General features: G+C 48.5%; 1 protein-coding gene and 2 long non-coding RNA genes across 3 annotated transcripts in view; 1 reads left to right on the top strand and 2 right to left on the bottom strand.

Moving 5' to 3' along the window:
• Positions 1 to 749: 749 nt before the first annotated feature.
• On the bottom strand, positions 750 to 1,947 carry LOC137477573 (uncharacterized). The gene is made up of 2 exons (XR_011001051.1): positions 1,726 to 1,947; positions 750 to 892 (listed from the first exon to the last, which is right to left on the bottom strand). It is a non-coding gene; the product is annotated as an uncharacterized lncRNA (long non-coding RNA).
• Positions 1,948 to 11,125: 9,178 nt separating this feature from the next.
• On the bottom strand, positions 11,126 to 22,836 carry RND3 (Rho family GTPase 3). Its single transcript, XM_068195115.1, has 5 exons — positions 22,464 to 22,836; positions 22,287 to 22,374; positions 15,709 to 15,818; positions 13,631 to 13,765; positions 11,126 to 11,622 (listed from the first exon to the last, which is right to left on the bottom strand). Exons 1-5 carry the CDS (start codon positions 22,611 to 22,613, stop codon positions 11,371 to 11,373), a joined length of 735 nt encoding a protein of 244 aa, XP_068051216.1. The 5' UTR covers positions 22,614 to 22,836; the 3' UTR covers positions 11,126 to 11,370.
• LOC137476771 (uncharacterized) overlaps positions 12,372 to 24,502 on the top strand; it is a 95,387-nt gene continuing 83,256 nt past the window's right edge. Inside the window, exons 1-2 of the long non-coding RNA XR_011000574.1 lie at positions 12,372 to 12,997; positions 15,873 to 16,499. This is a non-coding gene — a long non-coding RNA (uncharacterized lncRNA). The remainder of the gene's footprint in view (positions 12,998 to 15,872; positions 16,500 to 24,502) is intronic.

Raw genomic sequence — 24,502 nt, 5'->3', positions numbered from 1 at the left:
ATAGAGAAATCAGGAGGACCTCTGCAAAACGCTCAGAAAAAGAAATCCCCGCTTCTCCTGGTGCTGCCAAGGTGCCGCAAGGAGCTTGGGAGAGGGGAAGGAGCTGCTTTTGCACGGGCTGTTAAAATTCCCAGCACACTGCAGGGTAGACTAAAGGGCCGAATTTATTCCAAAGGCTCCCTCATTGCTTATATCCATTTGGAGCTGGCTCTGGAGATGCTCCCAAGGTAACAATAGCCAGAGAATTCGGGATAAAGGCAAATATTTTCATCTGCTTTTCCTCAGGGATGCCATTTCAGACAACCCTGTTCCCATCTCATCCCTGAGACTCTGACCCTGGATTCCAGGCCTGGAATTCCAGCCCTTAGATCCATCCAGAGTGTAATTCCTCAGTGCTCCAGTGAAAAATGCAACTGGAAAAGGTGTTTTCCAACAATAAGCACCAAAATCCCTTCAGGACCACAGACCACTTGGGTTGGGAGGGATTCTAAACTGAATTCCACCCCCTGGCCTGGGCAGGGACACCTCCCACAGCCCAGGTTGCTCCAAGCCCTGGGAGAGGCCTGGAAGGAGATGCCTCTGGAAAGATGGGAGGCAGCAGTTCTCCTGGGCAAGGCAAAATATGGGAGCAAAAAATTCCCTCTGCAAGCTGCTACTGGAAATGCAAAGCCTCTGCTTAGAGGAAAAAAAGTCTAGGAAAAAAAATCAACTTTTAGTTGTTTCTAATGCTGATCTTTTGGAGGGCTTCATCCCTTCTTTTTTGCTCTGTTTCATTGGAAAACCAGGAATTTCTGTGGTCTAATTCCTTCCAAAACTTTGTGCCCAGAGTCAGCTCCTGCCCTTTCCCTTCAAGAATTCAGCTGGAGGCTCCTTGACCACTCTCCACCCCAGCCTGGGTGAACACAACGAATTGGAGAGGATTTAAATCCATGAAAAGCTTCCCAAGCATCCTGCATCTCTTCCCATCAGTGCCCCAGCAGCCAGGGATGGCTTTTTATTTCCCCAGTCCTGGAATTTCAGGAGAAGGAACCGATTCCCTGCCTTTGGAAATCCCTGCTCAAGTGCTCTGGAGCTGCTGGGGTAATCAGGAGAGGGATGTGCACTGCTCCCTGCTCCGGGGTGGTCCCAGCATTCCACGGATTTCCCATCCCAGGAGCTGGAAAACGCTCAGGGGAAACACTTGGACAGAGCTGAGTTCCATCCCAGTGAAATCCTCGTGGCCTTTGCCGTGCTGGGAGACCTCAGCAGGGAAATGAGGTGTGAGGCTGGGAATCCCTGGGATTTCTGTTCCGCTCCTTTGGTGGTGCACCAGAGTAGGGGGAACTGTCCTTGCTGTCATCAGGGGTGTAAATCCCAGGATTGTCACTTTTTTTTGGGATGCTGCAGCACCTTCCTGGGATAGATATATTGAATATCGAATGTATCACATATAGATAGAACATCCCTTTTAAAAACAAATATATCAATTATTTCCTCAGGCTTTCCTTTGCTCCAGACCTTTCCCAAGGTCTGCTGTCCTCTGGACAAGCTCCAGCACCCAAACCAGCTGGGAATTCTCCTGCTGGGCAGGAGTAGGAGCAGGGTGGATCCCACTGAACTCGTGCTGTGAGAGATAAAATCAGAGTTATGATTAATCTGCTGCAGATATAAACAGAGCAAATGATCCCTGCAAAGTTATTTTCCTCTTCCATTTCTGCCATTAAAAAAAAATTTAAAAGGAATTACATTTAATATCCCTGAGTGCTGGAAATGTGAACATCTTGGAAATGCCTTGGAAGGCTGGAAAGGATCCAGTCCTGGAGCACAAAGTCTCACGCTCAGACCTCCAGTGAGGGTTCCAAAAAGTGATGGCTTGGAGCTGTAGTCATGGTGAGAAAACAAAATATATTGGGAAAAAAACCAGGAAAAGATGGGAAAAGGGAATTGAGGGCAGCCTGGATGGAAAGGAAAGGAGAAAGAGAGAAAAAAGAAAAAGGGAAGGAAGGAAGGAAGGAAGGAAGGAAGGAAGGAAGGAAGGAAGGAAGGAAGGAAGGAAGGAAGGAAGGAAGGAAGGAAGGAAGGAAGGAAGGAAGGAAGGAAGGAAGGAAGGAAGGAAGGAAGGAAGGAAGGAAGGAAGGAAGGAAGGAAGGAAGGAAGGAAGGAAGGAAGGAAGGAAGGAAGGAAGGAAGGAAGGAAGGAAGGAAGGAAGGAAGGAAGGAAGGAAGGGAAAGAAAAGAAAAGAAAAGAAAAGAAAAGAAAAGAAAAGAAAAGAAAAGAAAAGAAAAGAAAAGAAAAGAAAAGAAAAGAAAAGAAAAGAAAAGAAAAGAAAAGAAAAGAAAGAAAGAAAGAAAGAAAGAAAGAAAGAAAGAAAGAAAGAAAGAAAGAAAGAAAGAAAGAAAGAAAGAAAGAAAGAAAGAAGAAAGAAAAGAAAGAAAAGAAAGATAGGTTGATTTGAAGTTTGGGTTGGAAGGACTCTTAAAACTCATCCAGTTCCAGGGGCAGGGACACCTCCCAGCATCCCAGGTTGCTCCAAGGACAGACTTTTCCCTGGTTGAGAACTCTGGGAGCTGGGGGGATTTTGAGGATGGACCAGACGAAGCATCCCGAGGGCGCTTGGCTGAGCATGATCCCCGGGCTGGCAGGGAGCAGATTCCTGGCGGCTCCTGGCGGTGCCCGGTGCCAGCCCTGCCCCTGAGGAGAAGTTTGGCACCGCAGGGAGCCGCTGGTGTTTTCCCGACCGTGCCATATGCGGGGAAATGGAGGAGCGGAGGGAGAACGCCCTTTTACCACGAAAATTAGAAAAGGAAAAAGCAAAAAAAAAAAAAAAAAAAAAAAAAAAAAAGCAAAAAGAAGCAAAAAGCTCCCCCAACCCTAGCCATTAGCACGGGCATTGTAGCATGAAACACAAACCCTTCCTCCCGAGCCACACAAAGGCCGGGCAGAGTAATTAATGCAATGAAAGGGCCGGGGCTTGCAGATGGAGATGCGGGAATAAAGGCGCTCCCCGGCGCTGGGCTGTCATGCATCGCATGCTGCATCTGTTATGGAAATCAGGGCTAGCGGGGCCTTTTGTTCGGGCTAAAGCCCTCCCAACAGGGATTTGGCCGCAGTAGATTTTCTTGTTATTAAACACGATTTCGGGCTAGTTGAGAGCAGATGCTGCCGCAGCGTTTGGAACTAATAACCGAGCTCGGAGTGCGCAGCATCCCCGAGAAGTCTGGGCTCGCCTGCGAGAGCCGTTCCAGCCCCGGCTCCCTGCTTTGCACATGAATGCTGCTGACACCAGCTGAGCCTTCGGGGCTGCCCGACACCCCCTCCCCGCCTCTGCAGCGCCAGCACAGCCCTCAAATCACACACTCCAAACACATCCCTGCCCTCCGAGGCCCCGCAAGGCACCCAAAAAGCCGCCGGACGCCACCCGCAGCGTCCCAAAATTTAAAAAAAAATCCCCTCTGATGTCCTCTGCGATGGATGTTTGCCCAAGCCATGGCCGTGTCAGGAAGGAGAGGACCGGGGCAGCCGGCACGGGGATGTTGGGGTCACAATGGGAGCACACGAGGGAGGTGACAAAAGCCACGGGCGAGTCCCCGCAGCGGCACAGCAGCACCTGGGGGTGGGTTTGGGACGGGATTGCCTCCGGCAGCTCCGGAGAAAAGGATCCTGGAGCTGGGATGTGCCGCAGCCCGGGCCGGGAGTGCACAGGGAAGGGGCAGAGCGGCGGTGCAGCTGTAGGAGCACATCCCGGGCTGTTTGCTCAGGGATGATCCCAGGTTTGCCAGGGAAGGGCAAAACTGCAAAAGTGGAGGTGGAGAAAGGGAATTTTGGCACCGTGGGGTGGAATATTAAAGCTCATCCCATTCCATCCCTTTGCCACGTCCAGGGACACCTTCCACTATCCCAGGCTGCTCCAAGCCGTGTCCAGCCTGGCCTGGGACACTTCCAGGATCCAGGGCCAGCCACAGCTTCTCTGGGCAGGAGAAGGGGTTTTCATAGCCCTGAGGCAGAGCTGTCCATCCGTCCATCCATCCATCCATCCATCCATCCATCCATCCATCCATCCATCCATCCATCCATCCCCTGCTGTGGACTATGGAAAATGAGCAGATCAAAGAGCATCAAACTCATCCTGAGCGGGACACAGAGCACCAAAACTCATCCTGAGCAGGACAGAGAACACCAAAACTCATCCTGAGCAGGACAGAGAACACCAAAACTCATCCTGAGCTGGGCAGAGAGCACCCAACACCTCCTGAGAAGGGCAGAGAGCACCAAAACTCATCCTGAGCTGAGCAGAGAGCACCAAACACCTCCTGAGCAGGGCAGAGAGCACCAAAACTCATCCTGAGCAGGGCAGAGAACACCAAAACTCATCCTGAGCTGGGCAGAGAGCACCAAACACCTCCTGAGCAGGACAGAGAGCACCAAACACCTCCTGAGCAGGACAGAGAGCACCAAAACTCATCCTGAGCTGGGCAGAGAGCACCAAACACCTCCTGAGCAGGACAGAGAGCACCAAAACTCATCCTGAGCTGGGCAGAGAGCACCAAAACTCATCCTGAGCTGGGCAGAGAGCACCAAAACTCTTCCTGAGCAGGGCAGAGAGCACCAGACACCTCCTGAGCAGGGCAGAGAGCACCAAAACTCTTCCTGAGCTGGGCAGAGAGCACCAAACACCTCCTGAGCTGGGCAGAGAGCACCAAACACCTCCTGAGCAGGGCAGAGAGCACCAAAACTCATCCTGAGCTGGGCAGAGAGCACAAAACACCTCCTGAGCAGGGCAGAGAGCACCAAAACTCATCCTGAGCTGGGCAGAGAGCACCAAACACCTCCTGAGCAGGGCAGAGAGCACCAAAACTCTTCCTGAGCAGGACAGAGCACCAAAACTCATCCTGAGAAGGACAAAGAGCACTAAACCTCATCCTGAGCTGGGCAGAGAGCACCAAAACTCATCCTGAGAAGGATAAAGAGCACAAAATCTCATCCTGAGAAGGACAAAGAGCACAAAAACTCATCCTGAGCTGGGCAGAGAGCATAAAAACTCTTCCTGAGCAGGACAAAGAGCACAAAAACTCATCCTGAGCAGGGCAGAGGGCACCAAACACCTCCTGAGCAGACAATCCTCAGCAAACCCGTGCTGCTGTGCCAGGCAGGAGCGGGTGACAGGGCAGGGCAGAGGGCAGTGCCCATTCCCACATCACGGATGCGCTGCTCCCGTCAGCACTGGCAGCAGCACCGGGAGATTTCCCTACACGCCAGACAAGAAATGAGTCACGTCTGCTTCAAGGCAAGTCCTGAATCCAATTTGCAGCTGCTCCAGCCAGGATGAGGTTAATGGCTCCGCTCGGAGTAACCTGAAACTCGGCGCAGCCACCTCCAGCTCCCTGACTTGGGAAGTCCCGATTCTGGGGGGCAGAAAATGCCCTGCGCCCCACGGTCTGCTTTTGTTCTCTGGAGAATGGCGCAGCACGGTGCCATCAGCGCGTTCCCGAGGAAAGGGGGGACATTCCCGAGGAAAAGGGACACATTCCCGAGGAAAGGGGGGACACATTCCCGAGGAAAGGGGAGACACATTCCCGAGGAAAGGAGGGACACATTCCCGAGGAAAAGGGACACATTCCCGAGGAAAGGAGGGACACATTCCCGAGGAAAAGGGACACATTCCCAATGCAGGGTCACATTCCCGAGGAAAGGGGACACATTCCCGAGGAAAGGGGGGACACATTCCCAATGCAGGGACACATTCCCGAGGAAAGGGGGGACACATTCCCGAGGAAAAGGGACACATTCCCAATGCAGGGTCACATTCCCGAGGAAAGGGGACACATTCCCGAGGAAAGGGGGGACACATTCCCGAGGAAAGGGGACACATTCCCGAGGAAAGGGGGGACACATTCCCGAGGAAAAGGGACACATTCCCGAGGAAAGGGGGGACACATTCCCAATGCAGGGTCACATTCCCGAGGAAAAGGGACACATTCCCGAGGAAAGGGGACACATTCCCAATGCAGGGACACATTCCCGAGGAAAGGGGGGACACATTCCCGAGGAAAAGGGTCACATTCCCAATGCAGGGACATATTCCCGAGGAAAGGGGACACATTCCCAATGCAGGGACACATTCCTGAGGAAAGGGGACACATTCCCAATGCAGGGACACATTCCCAGTGCTGGGACACATTCCCGAGGAAAGGGGACACATTCCCAATGCAGGGACACATTCCCGAGGAAAGGGGACACATTCCCAAGGCAGGGACACATTCCCGAGGAAAGGGGACACATTCCCAATGCAGGGACACATTCCTGAGGAAAGGGAACACATTCCCGATGCAGGGACACATTCCCGATGAAAGGGGACACATTCCCAGCGCTCAGGATCAGGCCACGAAGGCACAGAGTTTGTAGGAAAAAGGGCTCCATCCCCTTTTCCCAGCAGGTTGCTGTCACCTTGTCCCCAGCTCCGAGGCCGCACCATCCTGGGCCCTAACCTACCCCTCCTTCCTACGCCCTCATCCAATTCCCCCATCCAGTTCCACCGGCCGAGATGGTGCCAGCCCCGTGAGGGGACCCGCCACCTTGGGCAAACGGCGCCCAAGACCTCCCTTCTCCTCCCTCCCTCCCTGCTCCAGGGACTGCCACAGCTCCCCGGAGGTGTCCCGGGGTGTCACTGCTGATTTTCCATCTTCATGGCAGAGCATTTGACTCTGCATCCTCTGCCCCCGCTGGGACACGGCGAGGCAGTCCCAGGACCCCCAGTCCCAGCTGCTGCCCGGGATTCCAGCCCTGGAATTCCAGCCCTTGTGTTTATTTATCCTTCTGCTCCTTCCCTTCGCGTGTTTGCTCGAGTTGAGCCTCCTCGTGCTGGGGGTGAAGCTTTTCTTTGGGTTTTTCCCCTCAAAAATCCAGGTGACCCTGGCTGAGGCCACATGCCCAGGCCCACAGGGCATAACGTGACCCCCCACCATCTGTAAATATTTCGTAATATTCAATGTTATCATCATTACTTCATTGCAAACACGCTGGAATTCCCCTTTATTTCAGAAATGCACACTGCACTGGGTTACTGCTACCTCCCCACCCCCACATTTTATATTTTGCTGTAAAATGAGTAAAACCTTTATCCCAAAGTGGCTCCAAGGGGGCTGTTCCCAGGAAAAGGAGCCCAGGAATGTGCTTTAACCAGGGAATGTCTCTGTTTGCTGTGGGATTAAAGCCTGGTTTAGGGGCTTTGCTCATCCCTTCCTCATTCCCATGGGAATGATCCTGGTGCTGGTGCCACCTCCAGAGCAGGACAGGTGACCATGGCAGAGAAGGAACCCTCCTGAAAGGATTCATCCCCTTTCCATCAGTGAAAAACTGGGAATTCCTTGCCAACCTCCACAGCAAATTGCAAAGGAAGGAGATTTAGGAGCACATCCCAGAATTTGTGCCATGAGGTGGGTGGAGGGCTAAAAACCCATTTCCCCACTTGGAATTCCTTCTTCACAGATCCTTTGGAAAACTGTCTGAGATCTTTTCTCTCCTCCTTAGATTATTTCTCATCTCTCATCCTCCAAGATCATTTAGGGAGGATAAAAAAAAAAAACAAACAAACAAACAAAAAAAAAAACCACTTGGCAGAACATTCCTTCTGCCAGATCCCGAGGATCAGGATCCAAGGTCATTTTGGACACTTTAGGACCTGCTGGGAAGATGAAAGAGCTGAAGGGGCTGCAGGAAAATGTAAAAAAAAAAAAATCAAAAATATTCTGTTTAAGCTTTTAAATTGGCAGCAGCCACTGTTGCAACTCCAGCCTCTCCATGACTTTTTCAGGAAGCCTGGCACTAGAACGGGATGAGATGCAGCATCCCTGGAAAAAACAGGTTCATAAATCTTTTATGGAGTTTGGAAGGAAGAAATTAAATGAGCTGAGAATTAACAATTACTTGACTTTCAGCAAATAACCTCCCTTAGGAGAGGCTGGCTATGTGAGGATGAGGCAAAGGAATGCCAGCACCTGACCCCGGATCCACCAGAGTCCCAAAATACCCTTGGAGCTTTAAGCCAATCCACCAATCTGGGTGGAAAAAAACCCTGAATATCCATCTAACAAGCCAACTTCAGCATGTTAAATTTAGTTGTATTTCCTTTCCAGAGATGGTTTGACAGTCCTTTAACAGCACGTTCCTAATCCACCCTGTTTGGGTTGTGACCACACCACACTGGGGAGTGACCCAGGACCACCATGGAACATCCACAATTCCTACGAAATTTGGGGGACCTCCAAATTGGAGGCACCAGGAAGAGACATTTCTATTCCTCAGCCTCACCAGGATCCAGGGAAGAGCAGCTCAGAGGGAGCAGAGGAGCCACAAAGCCCAGCTTGGAGCTCACACAGAATTAATTCCCTGCCCTGCCAGGCTCTGGTGAAATCCCAGGAATAGCAGCAGGACCACAAGGGTTGCGATGAAGCCAAAAGGAGTGGTCCAAATGCTCCTTCAGCCTTTGCAGCTCTGATAAAGATGCCACAAGCCCTCCAAGAGGAACTATTAATTGGGGAAAAAAATCCTTTATGGAAAGAGGTTCCAAGGAAGGGAGGAGTGGAGCTTTTCCTGCTGGCTCAGTTTTGGATCAGTGACCCACGAGCCCATGTTGGGCTCCTCAACCTGGCAGAGATGCAAACACCAAAGACACCTTCAGATGGCAAGGGTAGGGAGTTTGGGTGATTAATTAACCGCTCACTCATTAATTACAACATCTACAGAGCCGCTGGGTCATCGGGAACAGCAAAGAACCATCAGGGCAGCCCCAAGGAACAGGGAGATGAACAGCTGCTGGGAATTCGGAGATGGAACTCTGAGATGGGAGACAATTCCAACCTTTCCTGCCTGGACTGGCACCGGGAGAAGCCCTTGGGAGGGGAGGACGAGCTGCAAGTTCTATGTCCCAACAGGACCTGGGAATTCCAGAAAAACTTAGAATTCCAAGGATCTCTCAGTGGTGACAGCAACAGGTACAGATGGAAACACTGAAGACACCTTCAGATGGCAAGGACAGGGAGAGTTTGGGTAATTAATTAACCCCTCACTCATTAATTACAGCACCTGTAGAGCTGCTGGGTCATCAGAAACATCAGGGCAGCCCCAAGGAACAGGGAGATGAACAGCTGCTGGGAATTCAGAGATGGAATTCTGAGATGGACAGCATTCTGAGATGAAAGCACCACAGGGAGACAAATCCAATCTTTCCTGCCTGGATTGGCACCAGGAAAAGCCCTTGGGAGGGGAGGATGAGCTGCAGGTTCTGTGTCCCAACAGGACCTAGGAATGCCAGGACAACTCAGAATTCCAAGGACCTCCCAGCAGTGCCAGCATCACAAACCACCTTTGGGAGTGAGTTCTTCTGTGAAAATTCAGCTTGAGAGGGAAAGCAAAGCAACCCCCACGTGTTTGCTTTGCTCCTCTGCCTCTGGCATTTTTGGGAAACAGCTCTGGGAGGGAACCCACAGCAAAGTGGAAAATTTAATGCCCATAAGGCTGTTGCAAGAGAAAGATTCCTATTCAAACCCCAGCACAATTATGCCCCAAAACACACAATTATTCATTAACTACCACACAAAGGCCATTTCCACTATAAGAAAATTCCTTTTTTTTTTTTTTTAATTCAAAGGAAAAAAAATAAGGTATTTTAATAAATACTGCAGAAACATTAACCAAACATACAAAGTGACTTCAACAATTTCAAAAAAAAAAAAAAGTAATGAATGTCCTGTTTTATAACAGTTATAACTTATTTTCCACAATATTTAAATACAGAAAGAAGCACTTACCAGCTATTTTGTAATACTGCCCTAAGAGCACTGTTGCATCAGTTAAAAGCTTATTGTGGTGGTCAAAAATGTCCTTTTTTTTTTTTTTTTTTGTGGGAAATAACCAGAATGGGAGTGAGATTTGTCTTCTTTTCTCAGATGAAACAAAGTGCTGGGAACACACAGAACTGAGATTTAATTATGAGTTCATCTTTACCTTTGCACGAGTGAACAGAGCTTTTAAACACTTCAAAAATGAAGCATCACCATTGGGAATGAAATGCTTGTCCTCCACAAGCAAAAACCAGCCTGCTCAGAGCTTTGTCTCCTTCCTTTGGGAGAAGTTTGGTGAGTCAGGAAGAGTTGCAAACCATTGGAAAAGGCTGATTTAATTCAGTGTAACAACAGCAAAAAGGGCTTGGACTGAACCAGTTCACCCCATTTCAGGATTGGGGGCTGGATACTTTTGTGTTAATCCTAAAACTAAGGGCAGTATCCAGTTCCCACTGGGGACCCCTTAAGGCCTCACAGTTCTTCAGACCCCGTTTCCTCCCCAAAATGAGGAGCACCACAAAAGGCTCTGCTGGCTCATTTGCAGGTTTTTGAGGGGTATTTTTGTTTTGTTTCTTTTTTTTTTTTTTTTTTTTAAGTGAACCGCATCCCAGAACAGCGTTTGTCTGCGGGATCCACGGGCTCTCCAGCTCCTGGGAAAAGCCCAAGGGGGTTTCTGGGGCTTCCCCAGGTGGGCAGTAAGGCTTAAGGAACGATCAGGGCTGGAAAACCACAAATCATTTGCCATCACAGCTCTCAGCACCTCCCACTTGAACCTACAGCAACGAGGCCACACAGAACACCAGGACTGGGCACCAATTCCACTCCACATCACAACCACAAAGAGGAACAGCCGAGTCAGAGCCCTGCAGGGCTGCTTTGCCCCCACTCCCCTCCCCCCCAGACTGGATCCATCTCATTTCCACGGAAATTCTGGGAATCCTCAAACAGTTGTCTTCATCCCCACCGTGGATCAGCAAGGCAAAACTCCAGACTTCTCCAAAATTTTCCTCTAGGTGACACACACGGTCTCGGTATCCTCTCCATTTTCACAATCAACTACTAAAAAAAAAAAAGAGATCAAATCCTTTGGAAAACCAACTCTAAGGTCATGGGGATAGTTCCTTAATGAGAAGGGCATATTAATAACGTCTTCATTTAAAAAAAAAAATCCCATTAAAGTATTATTTGAATGAAATCAAAGTGGTAGCATCCAGGAGCAGAGCGTTACTAAAAGAAACAAGCACTGTCCATGACATCTCTCCTTTGCAGGGTTATTTTCCCAATCATTCTCTCTTCTCTCAGCACACTCAAACGTTTTCCCTTTTATTATTATTTTTTTTGGCATTGTCTTCAACAGAAATTCCTGATGCCACCTCTCTCAGAGCCTTTTCTCCCTGCTGCTCAGTCCTTAAGTACAGTCTCACACAGCAGGAGAAGTCTCCATGAAAGCACTGGCAAAGCCCTCATTAAACACCCTGTGGCTGTGACTTCATTGAGCTCCAACCCCTCCTGGATCTTCCTCCTCCTCCTCCTCCAGGAAATCCCAGCTCCTTCACATCACCGTGCAACTCTTGGCTTTGTCCTTTCTCAAGTCCGTGGCCACTGTGGACAGTTCTGGCCTGCCAGGCATGTGTGAAATTCGCTTTGTGGCCCTCTGAGATTTGTTTCGTTTCATATTTTTGTTTGTTTTGTTCACACACGCCAGGGTGGCGACGTGAAAAATGTCTCTGACACTGTTTTCTGACTGTAAGGCTGAGCATTCGATGTATGTGGCTGCTCCAATCTGTTTGGCCATATTTGCACCCTGAGGGGAAAAAGGAACATGTGATCAATACCAAGTTGTGCAAAATCTTCAGCAATCCTCACAATTCCAGCTCAGCGCTGTTTCCCTGGAAAACCCAAAGCTAATTTGGGAAAACAAACAGAGATTTGTTTGCAGGAGGAGTTGAACAAGTGTCCAAGCATTATCTGCTGTGCTGATAAAACACAAACTGGGAGAGAAAAGCAGCTCAGTGACTGCAAACAACTGACTGAGGCCTTTTCAGCAGTTTCACCTTAACTTGAATCTGGGAATTTCCTGGAAAATCTGGCAGCTGAAATCTCCACAGAGAAATTCTGTGCCTTAAGGAATAAGCAGCTGCCCTGAGCTGGAGCAGGGCCCCTGTTCCAGCTCCAGGAAGATGGCAAAGTTCTTAGGGAAATGTGTTCTGGGAAGAGTTCTATCAACTTCCTGATGGGGAACAGGGAAAAAAGGGAAAAAGAAGTAAATGAGGGGTTACAGGAGCCCTTCTTTAGTGATTCTAAGAAGTCAAAGCAGAGACATTTGTTCCAGCAGCAGAAGGCACACAACCCAACACGTGACAGATGACAATAGCCCAGGATCCCATGGTGGATTTTGCTACTGGAACACAATACAGCATTATGTGAAAAAACAGGAGTTGTTCCAAGGGAAATTTGCTTTCTGAGGGGTGAATCTTTACTAGGTTACGAAATCCAGCCACATCCTTGAGGTGCCACTCCTCACACACCCCCGTGCCTGCCTCCAGCCCCCTCCTGGCTGCTCAGTGCCAGCCTGATGGCACCAATCCCTGAGTGTCCAGCCTCCTGTTTGCCCTGAAGTGATGCAGCCCCTTATCAGTTGCAGGGGGGAGAGGCTGATAAGGCAGCAGGAGCTTGTGGGAGCAGCCCTCCCCACAGTTAAACAGCTCAGCTCCTGCTCAGCTGAGCCTCAGAAATGTTTGCTCAGGTGGAGCTGCCTGAACTGGGAGGCTGGAGCAGGGTGTCACCAGCCTGTCCTTCCCCTCCCAGTGCTTCCTGCTGGAGTTCAGAGGAATGGGAAAGCTCTGACACCATTCCAGGCAAGGGGATTTTAGAAGAAGCTGTGTCCTGTGTTCAGCTGACTCCTGCTCCTCAGGGGTACAGGCTGAGCTGTGAATCCAGGGGAAAAAAAAATCCACCTGCCAGCAGAGTTTTGATCACTCTCATGGAAAAGACTTGATTTTACTGAAGCCCTGCCATTTTCCAACATAAACATTCTGCATCCTTAGTAACCCCACATCAGGAGCTGCTGCTTTGGAAAACATGAGGGATAAACCGTCCCAAACTGGTTGCTAAAGACACTGAGGTGGCTCCTGGAGGTGCCACGGGGTGATTCAGCTGCCACGAATGATCACACACATGTGAGTAATAAAGGGAAGCTCACCTCAGAGCAGTTTCCCTGTTCCCCACATCCTGCTCTCTCCCATGACCTGATTCCTTTCCCTTTTCTCTCCTCTAATGCCTGGCTCCAAACTTCTCCCTTCCCCAAGAGCAAAGAACTCATCAAGAATTAAGATGCCTTCTGGTGTTGCTGCACCTTCAGAAGGAGGGACAAGGGTTTTTTTAAGGAACTGGGGACAGATTATATTCCAGTATAATGTCATGATTCAAATCTGAAGTCTGCAGAGAGCAATTTTACCAATTTGTCACTGAATAAACAGGATGTGTCACCTTTTAGCTGCATTTTTGCTGTGTGCAGGCACAGAAAAGCAGGAAGTTTTTTAACAACTCACCTAAAAAGCAATTTGCAACCAAAAAGACAACAATTTATGATGTTTAAAGGGACAATTTTCTGATGTGTTGTGGGGCTGCAGGATTTCCTTTAGTCCTAAACAGCTTTCAAACCCACCTCCACCCAACACCAGAGGTGCAAATCTGCCTTTTAGGCTGCACTGGTGTCATCATGAGGGAGAAGCTGGTCACAGTGAGGGCTCCAGTGACAGAAAAGGGGTTTTTCTTCCCTCCTGAAGGACAGAAAAGGAGGTGGCCCCTACCTGGTCGTAGGACACGGGGGTCTGCCTGTGGTTGGAGAGCTCCACCAGCGTGCTGACATCGGTGCGCAGGTCGGACTTGCAGCCCACCAGGAGCATCTTGGTGTTGGGGCAGAACTCCTGGATTTCCCCTTTCCACTGGAAAATTGCAAGTTGTTAATTGTTGGAGCCCTGGATGCTGAGAATTTTAGACTTTCTGTGCTGACAGGCACTGACCCCCCCAAGAGAACGCTGCATTTGATCTGATGCCGTGGAGAAGGCTTCCAAAATTGATTAGTAACACTAAAATTATAGGTGTGTAGTTTGAATAGAAGTGTGTAGTATCACATAGTAGAAAACTTAGAGTTTAAAGTTTTAGACTACAGTAATATATATAAAACAAGATAGAAGTTTTAAGACAAAAGCTAGTCCTTCTTCTCCATGGGTTTGGGTGGTATTTTGTAATTAGATTTAAAAAAAAACACATTACAAGCCATGAGTAGTTAGTTATTAAGTTAAAATAAAAATCATTTAAGTGTCATTTCTTAATGAGACAGTTTATCCTTAAAAAACCTTTAAAAAAGAAACAGAACTCTGTTTTTAGTTTGTTAAATTAAAATACTGTAGAACTCACAGTTTGTAAAATGGTAATATAAATAAAAACTAATCAAAATCCAAACAAAAAATACCATCTCACACATTTAATCCCAACCCTAACAAAATAAAAAGATAAAACTCAACAGTTCATGTTTAAATCCAAAGAAGCAACGGGTAACAACTTTAATCAGTCCTGACGTCCCAGGCTGAAATATTTTTATGTAATGGTCGTATTTGCCTTCAAGGTAATTTTTGAAGGCATCAGCTCCAGCAGAACTTGGTCAAGGATGAAATCTTCCTATCTCACACACTCATGAATTCCACTGGCTTACTAATCAGGAGGGAATGAGTTGAGATTATTTACCCACATGAGCAAAGGTTTGCAGAGCTGCTGTTTCTCACACCCAGCCCCAGCCAGTGCAGAAATGGTGTCCCAGCCTTCAGCTGTACAACCACAACACCAGCAGGGCTAAGCGTGGGTTGATTGCTGCATTCTCACCCCTAAAACTACACAGATCTGTCCCAGGTGAACCAGCAAAGAGCCCCTCAGACAGAACTTGGGAGAAATTCACTGGGTTTCACCTTTCTGCAAGGTTATGTTGGGAACTCAAAGCCAGAAACTTCACAGCATAATCCAAACATGATATTCCCTAAAATTTAAGGCTGTAATTTGGGTTAAAAAGCATTTTAAGAAAAAAATCTCTTGCAGAATTAGGTAACCAGCATTAACAGGGACAGAAAAACCACAGTTCTGGATCTTTTGATACAGACAGGGTAGTTTGGAAGTATTTCTTGTAGGCTATTCAGAGCATTGTAAGGCACTTTATCCCAGTGAGACAAGAATCACTGGCCCCAGCCTCAGAAAAAAAAAGAACTTCAGGTCATTAAGCCCCAAACCCACTGTGAAGCTGAGTCATGGTCAGCAGCCGAGGAGAGGACCAGGACCACCCTGCAAACACAGAGCTTGATGATGAAAGTTCCCTGTTTGAGCTCGTGGGAAGTCTGACACAAGCTCAGATCAGTGATCTCACAAAGGGCTTGGGGCAGGGCTGCATTTCTGCGCCGCTGCAAGCTCTGCTGGTGGCTTCCAGAGGCATTTGTCACTGCTCCTTCTAACGTCAGCCTCACAAATTATCTAAGGCCGTGGCAGAAGTCCAAACACTTGGCAGACAATTTTTACCCAGCAAAGTTTCCCAAGCCTGTTACAGGAACATGTGAGATACAATTTCTAACAGCACCTCACACCACCCTCAACAATTCCTTGCTGTCTCAGGGCTGAGGAATGAGAATTTCCTTCAGCTCCAAGTGTCCATTATCGAGTTTTTGTTTTCAATTAACATCCACCCCTTTCAAACAAATGACCTCAAATGAAAGCACCGTCCTGTCATCGCTCCATTTAAAGAAACAAAGTGGAAGTTTCCAGTGTAGGAACAGCACCACTGCAGGGATTTCAAGATGAGCTTCTCCAGCAGAGCTCTGTGCTCAGGGCTTGCTCAAACACTTGCCTTTTTTAGGACACTGTCCAGGGTTTCTGGGCGACTGATGTCAAAGCAGATCAGGACAGCATCGGAGTCGGGGTAGGAGAGCGGGCGGACGTTGTCGTAATAAGGAGAGCCTGCAGGGAAACCAAACAACAACTTCATTAATTGCTGTTCTCCTCTTCCTGCAGCCACTCAGACAGCCTGGAGAGGCTTTCAGTGACAGCCCCCCAGTGATCCATCACCCACCAAAAGCTGGGGATGCTCCCAGCGAGAGGGAAACGGGCTCAGCCCAAGTTTAAGGCCCAGCATTAACCTGCAGGGGAACAAATCCTCCAACCCCAAAAGGCTTTTCCTACAGCAGATTTGAAACTCCTCAGTTTTGATTTGTCTAACAGTTAATTTAAAACAAATAGCTCCAAGTGCAAAAAGCATCTTAAGTTGTCACATTGGCAATGTTTAGAAGAAATTCTTGCTTCAAATTAAAGAACTTGCTGGAGGAAACAGATTTCCAGCAGGGAAAAATCTCAATCCTGTAGGCAGGCACACAAGTTATTTGTCACAAAAAGCCTCATTAATCTGTAAACCAATAAAGCTTGCAATAAATGTTTATGTTTAGCCCATAAACCAGATTTTTATCAACAAGATCAAAGCTAATTTAGTAATCTGGGGGAACAGATGTAGGTACAGTACTGCTCTTTGTGCTTGTTTTACTTGCAGGCCTGTGAAGGGATTTTCTGTTTTCCTTAACAATCATGATGTGAAGAGTTAAAATCTGTCCAGAGTTAAAAACTGTATTTTAATGATCTAGTGAATCTGTCTGGGGGAAAAAATAAATTAAAAAAAAAAAAAGAAATTTAAAAAAAATTGTTTTTTCTAAGAAGTTGCAGTCACTCAACCACCATTAGGTTTGGCTGAGCTTCACCTCCTGAGGAAAATACATTTCTTAATGCATTTAAAAGGGCATTGAAACCAGCTCATTGGCCCAACAGGGCAAGGGCCTGGGCAGCTTAAAATTCATTTTCTCAGCCATCCTACATCCTTATTTCTGTAAATCCTAAAATACAGCAGACCCTAAACCACAGCATGGAACACCCACCACAAGAACCCAGTTTCCAGAAGTTTGGGGGGGTTATCAGCTCATTATGCCTCTGATTTCCCAGCTCTCCAGAACTAATTGGCTGTAAGGTCTCTGGTTATTAACTGGATTAGAGGAATTGCTCAGGTTTCTCCCTGACAGACAGCTCAGGCTGTTGCACAGGGAATGGTGTGAAGGGCTCGCAGATGACTTCACTTGGAAGGCTTCTCCTGCACGGGAAAGGAGGCAAGAATCCCAGGAATGTTGTTTTTGAAATGAGGAATAACACATGGGGAGTGAAGCATTACCAAAGTAGGTAGCAGAAGGTAATTTGGTGAACGAGAAGGATTTAATTCGAATGCTCATCTCTGTAAATGATGTCAATCTGACAGAGCTGTCAGAAAAGGCTCTTCACACCCCACTTCAGCTGAATTCAGCACAAATGAGACGTTGGGAACAAATCTCAGCGAGGTGACCCGGAGTTAACTACTCACTGCAGCTATCAATGAGCATTTTCCACTGGTAATTACACCCCACTACCTCCAGCACTGCTATTACAGCCTGTCCTGCAGCCCCAGGGCTGGGTTATTTGCCCTGCAGCCCCAGGGCTGGGTTATTTGTCCTGGACACAGGGGAACTGCAGCACCAAGCGGCACTAAGAGCCACCTGGGTGACATGAAAGCACTGCCACGTCTCCCTGAGCTCCAGCAAGCAAGGGCAGGATTGAGGGAATCCTTAATGGGTGCTGACTAGAAAGGAGTCTCAGCAAAGCCTCACCCAGAAACTCATTCCTCACACAAATACCTCTGGGCTCACTCAGCAGCTCCAGGGATCCCATTTATGTCCAGGAGATGGATTTGTGCTCACAGAGTCGCCACCTCCAGCCCCGAGACTCCTGCCCACCCCAGCAGCTGGAGCTGCTTTTGCTTGGAAGGTTTCTCTTTTCCCCCCTCCTTTGAATTTCTCCAATTTCAGATGCTGAGCTGGAATAAAAGCACTTTTAGCAAGCTTAGGAGGGATATTCCCCAGCTTTTCTGCAGGCTGGTGTGTGGCAGAACAAACAGAGCCCATTTCAACTCCTCGAGCTGCAGGATCCACAAAGGAAATTTCCTGCTCTCATTTATAACCAAACCTTTATTCCTGTGCAAATAAAGAGGGGCTGCAGCCCTCACTGTGCAGGCCTATTCAAGCTGGCATTTTCATCCCTTTGCCCAGAGAAACCCTCAGAAGGCAGGAATGTCAGGAATGAGGCTCGCTCAAGTCTGAACAGACAACTCCAGCACAGCCCAGCCAGGCTGCTCCCTCTTTTTCATGTTCCTTTGCCGATTTGAAGCTGTGCCAACCCTCGAAAACAGAAGGAGAATGTGGAACTGGAGCCATGGTATTTGTGGGGAGAGAAAAAAAAAAAAAAAGCCTATTTGTGTTTGGGATTCTGTTCCTGCAAAATAAAACATTTTTGGCAAGGACAACATGGGTGGTTTTTCAGTTTTATCAAGGAGTTGCTGATAAGGCTGCAGTTTTTTTTTTTTTTTGTGTTGGACATTTATTCCAGCTGCAATCTTCCTTCTTAAAAAATTTGTTTGGCAGCTTTAATAATTTCAGCCAAAAATACTTGCAACATTAAGGATGGCCTGCTTTTGAAACCTTATGTTTCATGCAGAGTCCAACAAAAATTCAGCTTTTAGTCTGAAATAAAACCCCTCCCCAGCAATATGGTTGGGTTTGGCCTACAGGGGATGCCAAGCTTAACTTTAAATATTGCTATCTTAATAAAGAACAGAATTACATCATTAAAAGCTGAAGAATATTTAATTTTTGGGTGGGTTAGCACCAGTTGAAGGTGCTGGATCAGGGAGAGGTGTTTGGCTGGAAGATGCAAAGGCACCAGGAGGGTTCAGCTGCACATCCTGAGGCCAGGAGGGCTCAGTAACAGGCAAGACTCTCCTATTTCCACAGCAGCAAGCAGCCACCAGGAATTAGGCTTTGGAGCCTTTTGGAGCCCAGTCAAGTGAAAGAACAACAGATGAACAGCAGCATTCTCACTCCCAAACCCTTGGGCTCACTAATTATCACACAACACACAGCAAACACTGCCTGCTCCAAGGAGCTGTTTCAGTGCTGATGGATTTTCCTCCTTCCAAAACACACACACACACAAAAAAAAAAAAAAAAAAGACAAAACACCAAAAAACCTGGGATGGCTGAGGAGGATTTTCAGTGCAGGTTATCTCCAAGCAAAAAGATATCAAAATGTTCACAGCTTTTTGTGTGATTACACCTCCGAGGGAAAACTTTGGGAGGGCACTTGGCATTGCCAGGTATCAATTCCCTTGTAAAAGTAATAAGAAAGCCCTGCTAAAATGGGCAATTAAAACCAGAAAATCACATAATTTAACAAGAATTTTCTGGGAAGCAAAGACAGCAATTGGATTTTCCTTTGCCATCATTACTGCCAGGGAATTTGGGGAATTAGCAACTTTAATTCCTCCAAGTTTCAGCTTTCTCCTGAAAGGTTTCTGCACGAAACTTTCCAATTAATTTCTGTTTGTCTGTGGACACTGAGTACATTGTATACAGTCAAAAATCACAGCAAAACTAACTTGGCTCTCAGCTCCAAGGCCCTTCTGGATTTAATTACTTGCTAATCCCCAGCAGTTGTAAGTATTTCTGGCCCTGTTGAGAATTATTTTAGTGGAGTAGCCACAGTTCAAGCAATAAAGCAACCCCCTAAAACATTTTAGGGAGACACAGGTATGTACACCTAATTAATGGCATTTCTAAGCCACAGCTGCTGTTGTCCTAGCTAGAAAGAAAAAATCAAAGGAGCAAAAAAAAAACTTGATAAATGCAGATTAGATGGTAGATAAGGGCAACTAATGCAGATTATTTTCCTTCACAGTGGCCCTTAAAGTACAAGATGAAGCTTTAACCTGGAGAAACTTTTAATATTCCACCTCACACAAGAAGCAGAGCGCCCAAACAGCTCAAGACTGCCACATGTTACCACAGAGCAGAGTAATTTATGGTGTAGTGAGATTGCAACCAGACATTCCTGCTTTGAGAGAGGGCTGGTAGTCCCAAACCCCATTGAAATTCTACTTGGCAAGTGCTTCCCTCAATGCTGTGGCTAATTTAAATCCTTCTAATGACTTGCAGAACTAGACAGCCCCAGCAAACATCTGAATAATGAATCCTCCCGTTCTATTCCACTCTTACTTGTCCCATATTCCTATGGGCAAATCCAAGATGCAACAACAACTCCCCAAAGAATTTTAAATTTTCTATCAGTTCCATGACACCTAGAAGTTCCCTGATAAAACCACATTATTATCGTTGGTATATAAAGAATTATAAACCAAAACTGTGGCAGCAGGGCCTGTTCTCACCCTCACACAACTATTTTAACCAATGGCCACAGCTTTTCTGATTTTCCCAGCGAGCAAAAAAGGAGTTGGAGGTGGCAGCACACCCTTCCAAAGGATTCACTGCAAAACCTAATTATCAATTTTAATTCAAGGGACTAACTGGCAAGGCTGTTAAATGTTCCCAGTTAAAAAAGAGTTAAAGATGAATACAAAATACTGATTGAGTCATCTTGGAAGTATCTGCAACATATTGCAAAAAACTCAATTAAACAGCATCTTTCCCCCCTCCCAAGAGATATTCAAGCACCACAAAACCTGCAGCCATCACCTCCCCCGTGTTGCAATGATCAGCCATCTTTTGAAGTTAATTAGATTTAGTCCTGCTTTAAAAATGCCATTCAGACATCTCTTCTAACTCAGTAGAGGAGCAGGACAAAGACTTGTAAAAATTAAATTACCAAGACTTTCAGATAAGGCTAAAACACTCCCTTATCTTCTGCTGTCTCTTATCTGCTGATGAGATTTTGCTCTGGGTTAATGGGCTTGGGCAGAGTTGGGTTTTTGCACTGGGTGAGAAGGGATGCTGTTCACGGAGCCAAAATTCCTCATCCAGAGTCCCACAGCCAGAGGATCCACTCGGTAACACTCTGTAAAACCAAGCACTGGGTCTTCCAAGTATTTCCTCTTCTCCTGGGATGTCAGACAAATCACCCACTTGGTCTCAAGCTTCTGACTCAACCACATTTTCTCTCAGTTCCAGGACAGAGGACAAAGGCTGGCAGGTGTTTTTTCTTCCACTGCTTTTGTCTTTTGAAGTGCTATGGACTATTTCATTCCATGGGTGTCTCCAGCCTTTGACAAACAGATTCCAAACCTTCCCACGTCCAGCCTGCATGCGTGTTGTATGTTAATAAAGATAACATTTTCCAAAATAACTAATAACTTTTAATAAGCCCTTGCTCCATAGTTCCAGCCAGCTGAATAATCAGCATGAAAGCTCCAACCAGACATACTCCAGAAATCTGCAAGTCTCACTTGGCATAAGATGAAGAAAAAAAAATCAGCTCAGAGCAAAGCTGATACTGGTTGTGGGCAGAGGCTGCTTTTTCCCACTAATCGTGTTGCAAGAATTTGGAATCATTTCCTCAACAGCAAGAGGGAAGCCAACCCGCCGCCTAAACTCCTCTTTTAAACAGGGATTAACATTTTCATTCCTGGTAAAAGAACTGCTGTCGCACTGAGGAGGAACTGCCGGGTCCAAATTCAGCATTAACGAGCCATCTACACAGAGAAAGAGAGGGACTGCGTGTTCTGCCAAGTTCCTGCAGGTTTTTTTGCCAATCAGCTCTGCAGATGATGTTGATCCACACCTCTGGTAATGGTTCCCGGTGTCATTCCCCCCTGGACATCCTCAGCTCTCCACAGGCAAGCCACACTGGCTCCCCACGCTCCTCTCCAGCACTGAGGCAGCAATTTTGGGGTGCTCCCTCACCCCCCTGGCTGTAAGTGCAGCCCAATTATCCAAATGATCAACGACAGGCGGATCTAGAGGAGATCCTGTCTCAACATGTGAGCAGAGCCAGCCAAACACCAAACCCCTCAACCTTGGAGGCATCTGAGCCGGTTTCTTCCAGGTAAAACTGGAAGAATGAAGAGCCTGATGGGGGAAAGGATGGTTCCCTCTGCATCCCAGAGAATCAGAGATAAATTCTAGAGGTTTTCCCTAAAAGCCGTTCCTGGCCTTAGAGACTCTCTGGAACACTGGGAAGAGAAGTGCTGTGTTTTGTAAAAAAAACAAGGAGGCATTAAGGAGGCCACCAGGAGCTCCAAAGGGAGCTGAAATAATTCACCATTAGCACATAAACGCCTTTTCCCTCCCCTACGAGGCAAAGCGGGGTCAGCAGGCAGCAGAGGAGCCGAGGTACCCCCGGAGCTCCCCAGAAAGCTCCTTCCAGCCAGGCAGGTGAGAACACATTCCCCTGCAATGCTGACAAACCGCTTCCCGGAGCCTTGCCCACACCCTCAGCCAGGCAGATCCTGCAAGGATAGCTGAGATTTTTGTCAAAAAGCCCTCAGAAGCAGCCGCATGCGGAGCCCGGCAGCCCCGCCGCTCCTCCCCGATCCCCCCCCCGCATCCCCGGGACGCGAACGGGAGCGCTCACCCGAGGTGTCCCAGAGGCTGAGCTCGATGCGCTGCGTGTCGATCTCGAAGCTGGCCGTGTAGTTCTCGAACACGGTGGGGACGTAGCTCTGCCGGGAGACAGCGCACGGTCAGCCCGCGCCCATCGCCGCCGCCCCGGCCCCGACCCCCGAGCCGACCCCGGCGCCGTGCCGCTCACCTCGGGGAAGCAGTCCTTGGCAAAGACGTGCAGCAGCGCGGTCTTCCCGCACTGGCTGTCCCCCACCACCACGATCTTGCACTTCACGTTCTGGTTGGGATCCATCACCGCCTTGCTCGATAACTTCTGGCTCGCTCTTCTTTCCTTCATTGATCTCCCCTTAGTCCCCTCCGGCCGGCCACAACAGAAGAGAAGAGGGAAAAAAAAAAAAAAAAAAAAAAAAAAAAAAAACCAGCCAAAAACCAAACCACACCCGGGCTCCTGGCGAAAAAGGCAAAAATAACGTGAAAAACACAATAAAGCCGCTGCGGTGGAGGAGGCAGAGCCGCGGAGGCGCCGCCGCCCGCCCGCCGGTCCCGCGCTCACTGCTTTGTCCCCCCGCCGCCCGCCCCTATTTATAGCCTCGCGGCCGCCAATCACCGCCCGCCGCCGCGCGGGCCACGCCCCCCGCCGCGCGCCGCCGGGGCAGTGCGCCCCCTAGGGGAGGCGGGAGCGGGGGGGGGGGCGGTGAGCGCGGCCCGGCGCCCTCAGAGCCTCAGAGCCGTGGGGGCCGTAAAGGAGCGGGTTGTGGTGCTTAGCGATGGGTTCTACCTGCAAATGTCAGCGGTGTGAAAGGGAACGGCGGGGTCTGGGGCTCTGCGGCCTCCGGAGGTGGTGCGGGGTCCCTCAGGGGGTGCCCGGTGCCTCGGGATGGGATGAGGGATGCTGGGGAGAGCTGGGGAGAGCAGGGGAATGAGGGGAGTGAGGAGGGATGAGGGGAGTGAGGAGGGATGAGGGGAGTGAGGAGGGATGAGCAGGGATGGTGCTTGTGATGGTGGGCAAAGGGGCTTCTCCCTCAAAACGTGGTCACACGGAGCGTGTCGGGATATCACAAAAACACAGAATTATGGAATACTCTGAGTGGGAAGGTACCACAAGGATCATGGATCCAGCTCCTGGCCCTGCACAGACACCCCAAAATCCCACCCTGGGCACCCCTGGAGCACTGCTCAAACTCTCCTGGAGCTATAGCAGCCTCGGGAATGTGCCCATTCCCTGGGGAGCCTGGCAGTGCCCAGCACCCTCTGGGGAAGGAAGGACCTTTCCCTGACACCCACCCTAAACATGCCCGGACACAGCTCCAGCCATTCCCTGGGTCGTGTCCCCATCACCGAGAGCAGAGATCCGTGCCTCCCAACCATCAGCATCCTCCTATTTCTTCTCTTCCTGGACACAACCCCAAGCAAAGCTGGCTGGGGTTCAGCAGAGGATTGAGCATCGTGTCTGAAAGGAGAGCCCTGAACAAGGGATGGTTTGTGAGCTGCTCGTAGCACTCATCTCCCTCAAGAGCTCCTCTCTTTGCCCGTATGGCTCCGTGTGGATCCCTGGAAAAGGCACTGGAGCAGAGCCTGCCTCCCCTCCTGCCTCCTTTCTGCCTTTGCCTGGAGCAGCCGGACACAAGGGTGGCCTCCCTGAAGGTGCAGCCTTGGCCTTTTCTCTTGAGTCATCCAGGTCATGAACCCAGCCCGCGTCAGTTCTGGGCTGAAACGTGAGCAATTCATCAAGTTTTAAAACAACACCCTGAAAAAAAAGGATGTCGGCTCGTGCCTGTTTGACCATGGGGAGATGCTGCCCTGACTCACATGAGAGAATCTCAAACATGACATTTCAAAATTCCATGCTGATATTTTTGGGGTTTGTTCTGACGTGTCACATCTTTTGCTGGTCAAATTACTCACTTCCGAAGAATTGGTTTCTGTTTGGAAACAACGTGTAAAAACACTAAAATTTGCTCTGTGTGCCTTTCTTGTAAGGCCCTGGAGCAGACAGATTTCCATCTCTTTTTTATGTTTTTAACTTAAAAGCTGCTCCTTTGCAGTATCCATCCCTGCTGTCTACCAGCTCTTTAGAAAAATGGTGGAATGGGATGAATAAGAAGCAAAACAATGAATGCTCACAGGAAGCTGAGTTTCTCCCTTTTGTTCAATATTGGAACAGGAGATAAATCTGGAAAAATAAAGTTGTGTAAATGCTCTCAGGTGTTTCCCAAAGGGCAGAAA

This window comes from Anomalospiza imberbis, chromosome 7, assembly GCF_031753505.1.
Source record: "Anomalospiza imberbis isolate Cuckoo-Finch-1a 21T00152 chromosome 7, ASM3175350v1, whole genome shotgun sequence".
In the NCBI taxonomy this organism is placed as follows: domain Eukaryota; kingdom Metazoa; phylum Chordata; class Aves; order Passeriformes; family Viduidae; genus Anomalospiza; species Anomalospiza imberbis.
The sequence above is the reverse complement of the archived record's forward strand: the minus strand, read 5'-3'. Positions and strand labels throughout refer to the sequence as shown.